Raw genomic sequence first — 6,880 nt, forward strand, 5'->3', positions numbered from 1 at the left:
TATGCCTCTTTAAGCTATGAACACTCATGATAATTGTTCTTATTCTTCTACTAACAATGCTACTGCAACAAATTCTAGCTCTAATGAGGCATCGGATTCTGTAAGCAAAACACAGGATAACACTCATACTACTATACTAGTATGCCTACTCCTATCACTACTATTTTACTACACACACAATCTAATACCGTCTTCAACTACATCTGATTCGGATCAGTCTCAAATCTCAATCTATCATCAGTACCTCTTTTGTACATACTCATGATGTATCAAATTTTGGTCAGTTTACTAGTTCTTTTTCTCCATCTATTCCTACTAGTGGGAAAGAAATAAATCTTCCAAGTAATTCTTCTATTTCTTCTCAAAGAACACTCACTCAGTGACTACAAGGTCAAAATCTGGTATTTCAAAATCCAAGGCCTTCTCCACACTTGTTTCTAACCATCAAACTGACCCTGAATTTTTTCAAACCATACCCTCATCTGTCCAGAAAGCCATACAAGTTCCTCACTGGAAATCAGTCATGCTTGCTGAATTAGAGGCTTTACATAATACTAACACATGGACTCTTGTTATTCCATCCCCGAATAGCACTATTATAGGTTCAAAATGGGTGTTTTCGACAAAAAGAAGTCCTACTGGTGCTGTTTTAACATACAAAGCTAGATAGTGGCTTTAGGAAATAATCAAATTGAAGGAGTTGATTTTATTTAAGTCTTTAGTCATGTTATCAAACCAGGGACAATTCGGGTCCTTTTAATTATAGCTATATCCTCTAATTGGCTTATCTTGCAATATGATCTTAACAATGCATTTTTAAATGCAGAAGGATGTTTATATGAAGCAACCACTGGATTTTGGTTCAGCAAATTCAGAACAGGTTTGCAAGCTAAATAAAGCCATATATGGTCTTAAAGTGGTCCCAAGAGCCTGGTGTATATCACACTCTCTGCCAGTTTGGATTTCATTATGCAAAACCAGATCCTTCATTGTTCATTCAGCACAGATCTACTTTTTCTATCTATGTCATGGTTTATGTTGATGATGTTTTAGTTACAGGGAATAATAAGGATGCTATTACTTCATTCATGACTAAACTAAATGCTGTTTTTACTCTAAAAACTCTTGGCACTTTTAATTATTTCCTTGTGATTGAGGCAACAAAGTTAGCTTCTGGAGATACCATCTTTCACAGAGTAAATACATAAAAGAGCTCCTTCTAGAGCTGAAATGTTGGATGCAAAGCCTGTTCTAATTCCTATGATATAACTAGTGAGAAATTATCTCACCATGGATTAGAGGCTTATGCAGATCCAACACATTATAGGTTTGTTGTGAGTACTTCTCAGTATTGCACTCCAACAAGACCAGAAATTGCTTTTGCAGTAAATAAAATCAGTCAATATACACAAAAGCCTCTTCTTACTCTTTTTTTTTTTTTTTTTTTTTTGTCATACAACACACTCACACACACACACTAACCTAGCAACTACACTAGGATTTGAACTTGGTGTGGCTTCATTTGAGGCAAACATCTTTGCCACTACATCATGCCTCAGCCACTCTTCTTACTCATTGAAAATCAGTCAAACGGATTCTTCGTTAGTTGGTTGATACCTCTGAACAGGCCAACAACTCATTTCTGAATCTTCTCTTTTCCAGAATCTATTATCAGTCAATTATGACTTTCCTTTACTGACTGGCCGTTATACTCAACTACTATATAGCTTGTATCCCATCCTTGTAAACCTCAACGCAAGATAATATACACAAATATTCAGTTCTTTCTTTCTGTTACAATCTCTCTCTCAATTCATATCAGAATCTATTCAGAAACCCATAAAATTTTTATTCTATATTAGAATTGAGGTGTGTAAACCCATAAATTATCATAATAAATAAATAAAAAGCTTTGGATGCGGCGTATTGAACAATTCATAAAGGCTATTATGAGGAATGGATCCGGAAGTTACAGCAAGGGAGGTGGATACCAAGGTGCTGTATCATTGATTATATCTCGTACTTTTCGTAGTCAAACATAAATAAACCATCAATTTGATATGCTTCTTCAAGTCATGCTTCTGCTTTTCAAAATGTATCCCTCTAATAATCGTAACCAATCCGCCGTAAAGCAATGGCAGAACAAAATGTATTTCACCTGTTACAAATGATCTGTGGCATAAAACTACTCACTGGAAATGAAAGGATGATACACTTCAAAACATAACTAGATAGAAAGAAACATATAACCAGAAGATTAGAACAAAGCTGGACTTAGTGAAGATTAATCACCAGGAAAATTAAATCCTGAGTTGAGGTAAAGGGGGGATAAGAAAGAAAAAAGAAAACGTATCATATAGGATTATAAATGGGAGTTAGCAAATATTAGTAAATATAAGGCAGAGTAATTTGCTTCCAAACGCATCAAATAGCCACCAGCCGAGCCCAGCCATGGGAAAGCAACACAGTAATTAGTGTGCAAAATTCAGGATCTGCAAGCTATGCCTATGTGCTGCCTTGTATGAGATTGAAAAGCTGAATATATCTTCTACTTCTAGCTATCAAGTAAAAGGATAGAAGTTTGAAAACAGCAAACTGCCAAGGAAAATATATGCAGCAGAGTATGCCCAAATCACATATCCCCATCTACGGTATTTGGTAGGATGTGCCATTATGTACGAAGAAAACCAATAAACAGGTGGGCTTGATGACAGGAACCGGGTCGCGACCTGTCATTATATGTCCAGTTCCAGAAAATTTCACGTTAGTAACAATTACAACACTTGACCTCAGCCATATTCCCAAGAAGCAAAAAGATTTGACAAAAGTAAAAGTGATAAGACAGAAATATGGAGGAATGACAAAGAGAGATATTTCTATAGATTTCTTGCATCCAAATACTATGAAGTTTTCTTTTTTGGCCACAATCGTTCCTCCATTTTCACCTACTTTCCTTGCTACCATCATACTTGCATGGCTGGATATTTTAGTTACACTATGTGGCTGTTTCTTGATATTTTTCTGTTGCAATTATTATCATTTGTTTCGGTCTCTGCTCTCCGCTATTTTGGGGGTTGAACATTGGCTTTTTGTAATTATTGGCGGAAAAAATCAATTCGTATATTTAACAATAGTCAGGCTCAGGTCTCCACAAATCACAATGATTAACAAAGCCTCATGTATGACGCTGGTCAGTTTGTCGTATTCAGGTCTCTCAACATGATAAACAGCAGCAGAGTTCAACAACACAGTTGGCACTAACCTGTACATGCATGACAAAGAAAACTGTGGCTGCCATGAATGCCAAGTGCAATACAAATGGGAGTACACATGCAGAAAAGTATCCTGGCCTAGTTGCTGGCTCAACCATGTTAACTTCACCAACAGCTCCTTCGGTCACCTTCTTTCTTTTAGTAAGATTGGAATTTTCTGTTATGAGAGTATGGATGGTGTCATAGATGAAATGACAGTAAAATTTGATCTATGATTATACATCCAAATTTGCAATATTTTTATGCACTTATGTATATAATGTATAGAAAAATGGATTGAGGAATTAAGAAAAGATTATTAACACAAATGGTTGCACCAAATATGCAAAGGAATCAGAAAAATAGCAGCACTAAATAGAAACAGTGAAATTGGATTTAAATGTGAAACCCATTCAGTGAATTACTTAGCACCATTCCTCACATAGCAATGTACTGCCAAGTATGCAACATTTGCAATGTTATCTATACGAATATACCTTTTGCCTTAACAGAAGATTTATCCACATTGCCAGCTTTTTTGGACCTGAAATCATCCGACAAAAACACAACTCCAGAGCTCTTCTCTTCAATAGAAGTTCGAAAACCCAGTGAGAAGAAGTTCTCAGGCCTTGATTTAGCATAATAGACAACAGAGCAAAGTGCCACAGACAGTATTGGTGATGCAAGAAGAAAGTTAGGCAACTGCTTCAACTGAAAATATTTCAAGAAACCTACACCCCTGGAAAATAAAACTTAAGAACTTCAATGGAACATCTACTATTTAAAAATCCTTATGGACTACAGAGATAAAATATTATATCAGGCTGCAAAGACACTCTAGAGAATAATAATTCAGCCAATAGCATAACTTTGGTAATTTAAATTAGCAAAATCTTTTAACTTAATGAGTGAACTTACCAATAATGACTTTGTATGTAATTATAAAGCAATGGTACCCTCGCCTTGCACCAAGGCCTTAATTCATCAGGAAGCCGTCCTTTACACATATTGTAATACCCATAAGCTTGGAAAGCTACAAATGGAGCAAAAACGAACACACTACGTAAAGCTCCAGCAATAACAGTCCCCAATGCCAACTGTCACCATGACAAAAAGAATCAATCAAGAATTCCAGTTAAGAATAAAAGGTAACTACACTGGACAAATTTTTTTCTTACAGTAGACACTGGAACCAATCCTAGAATATTAACTACCTGAGTTATGACTTATGACTAGGTACTAAGTCTACAAGTATTTCTGTAAGACATGTTGAAGGCCCGTACTAAGTAAAACTGAAATTGATTTCTCATCCAGTATATTTACTGTCTAGACGTGAGAGAGGAGAGGAGGGTGGGGGGGGGGGGGGGGGGGGGGACAAAACAACAAAACAAAACAAACTGTGAAGAACTCTCAATTATTTTCTTCCCTTTTAAGCACAGATCCACCCATTTCCCCTCATTTGTCTTGAATATCAGAATTATCTGCAAATCCTTATTAATTAAGTTAACCACATATCATCAATTAATATATCTTAATTGCCAAGTAACTATATATCATCAACTAATAGCTAGAAGCCTTGTTCATTGATTTATCTTCATTTTCTCTTTCACCATAAAATATCACACTTTTGCAACTCTACAAGCACCTCAGACAGCAACCCGTCAGCAAAAAGAAAAAGACTTGGCCAATATCTGTACATTACATAATTAAGTTAAAAATGGACACAATCTTTTGGAACGAATGACCAAAGGGAAATATAAGTTTCCAAAACCCTCTCCCAAAGGAAAAGCAACAACATAGCCACTGATATGATAGATTTTCAAACAGAGAAGAAGCGGAAGGAACTCACAGCAGTGCGCTTTTGCTGAAACATAGCATTATAAGCCCGATGCATGGTCTGAAAACAGAGATAACCAGCATTAAGCACCCCATTAGACCTTGCACAGCCAGAGAGAGCGAAAAAGAGAGAGGCTAAATTATTCCCACCCCTTACGAAATAGTACAACCCTGCGAAAGAAAGGAGGGCATACAGACTCTCTGAGTATCTGCAATTACAAACCAAAACCAAAAAATAAATTCTGCTTAACTAGGATCAAGGCCTAGAAAGAATCAATCAGTACTAAACATAAACACAGAGTAAGAGTGAGAGTTGTGGGCATTACATTGATGAATAAAAAATTGAGGCTGGGTTAAAGCAGAACAAAATCGTAGCCCGAAATGCAATTTCAGGGTCCTTCAAGATAATCATGGAAAGCCTGCAACAATTATAACCACAACAACAGTAAGCATCATCCCTTTTCCCACACAACAAAACATTGGCTGTGCTTTATAATCCATTAGAGTCAATTCTCTTGCACACTACTTGAAAATTCATCTAATATCTTAAATATGATTATGCGTGCTAATAAACTCTATAGAAAAACAAAAGAAAAAAAAAGAAAAATTTGGTTCTGCCTGCTTTAAAAAATATATTATTTTTTTAATTTTCGTCTGCTTTTTTCTTTCCCTAAAAATTTTGCCCATTGCACAGTTTCAGAAGTAACCTCAAACGTTGATCATGAGCTAAACTGAAATCCGAAAGGTTCAAAACTCGTTGAACTCATAAATCAGTTGATATTAACCTTGAATTCACACTAATCAGCATATGATTTCTACAATCACAAGCTTCGCATACAACTAACCTGTACAAGTAAAGAGCTGCGAATACAAAAGCGACGTTGCAGATTAGGTAACCGGAGAAAGCAAGAACTGCTCTGTGTCCAACAAAGGGGGCAAAAATTGGAGAGAGAAAGCGAGAGAGGAAGGAAATGGAGATCGGGAGAAGCGGCAAGAACGCGTAGGTCTGCTCGTACTCGTAACCGCCGCACTGGGCGATGCGGACGAAGTAGACGGAGTCCCAAACGACGCCATTTTCGAGTGCGAAAGCGAATTTGGGGAGTAATAGGGTTTGGGATTGGGGAAGAGTGTGAGTGTGCGTGTGGTTGGCGGTGAGGCAGGGAAGGTTTAACGGTGCGGAGCTGTCGTAAGGGGATGCTAGAATGCGCCATGCGATGGTTAGTGACAAGACCAGGAGTCTGGAGTATAGTGCTGATTTGAGTATGAATTGTTCGTGTTGGTGAGGAGGAGGATTAAGCACCATTTTTGAAAGAGGATGGACGATCTTCGTTAAACACCTGCAATATCGGAGAAGAAGAAGGTGCTGGTGCTGAGATGGGGTATTTTTGTCTTTTCGCTCTATGTAAAAGTAAAATGAGTGAAAATAACAATCAAAAGAGAAAGTCCGAGTATTTTTATTTTTTACTAACTTTATCATTTATATATATTATTGTATTATTTATAAAATTTTTATTATTTTTATTTATATGAATTTTATTTTTTATTATTTATTATTTTTATTTTTGTAACTATTTATTTGATATTATACACTTTTATAACCGTGAATTTTGTGTATTATGTTTGTTATTATCTTTTTATAATATAATTTATTAATTCTATTAGGTAAAGTAAATTAAACAAAAAATTAACTGTAAATAATAATAATAGTAAAAAATTATAACATACTAAAAAACGAGTACCAAAAATATTAAAAATATATTATATAAAAAGATTACCAAGAACTTTTAGATTTG

At 35.8% G+C, this 6,880-nt stretch overlaps 1 protein-coding gene across 1 annotated transcript; it reads right to left on the reverse strand.

Moving 5' to 3' along the window:
• Window positions 1-2,079: 2,079 nt before the first annotated feature.
• Window positions 2,080-6,527, reverse strand: LOC112796687 (uncharacterized). Its single transcript, XM_025839263.3, has 7 exons — window positions 5,933-6,527; window positions 5,414-5,506; window positions 5,101-5,296; window positions 4,170-4,348; window positions 3,749-3,990; window positions 3,263-3,429; window positions 2,080-2,729 (listed from the first exon to the last, which is right to left on the reverse strand). Exons 1-7 carry the CDS (start codon window positions 6,388-6,390, stop codon window positions 2,562-2,564), a joined length of 1,503 nt encoding a protein of 500 aa, XP_025695048.1. The 5' UTR covers window positions 6,391-6,527; the 3' UTR covers window positions 2,080-2,561.
• Window positions 6,528-6,880: the final 353 nt, after the last annotated feature.

Source organism: Arachis hypogaea, chromosome 4, assembly GCF_003086295.3.
Source record: "Arachis hypogaea cultivar Tifrunner chromosome 4, arahy.Tifrunner.gnm2.J5K5, whole genome shotgun sequence".
Lineage (NCBI taxonomy): Eukaryota > Viridiplantae > Streptophyta > Magnoliopsida > Fabales > Fabaceae > Arachis > Arachis hypogaea.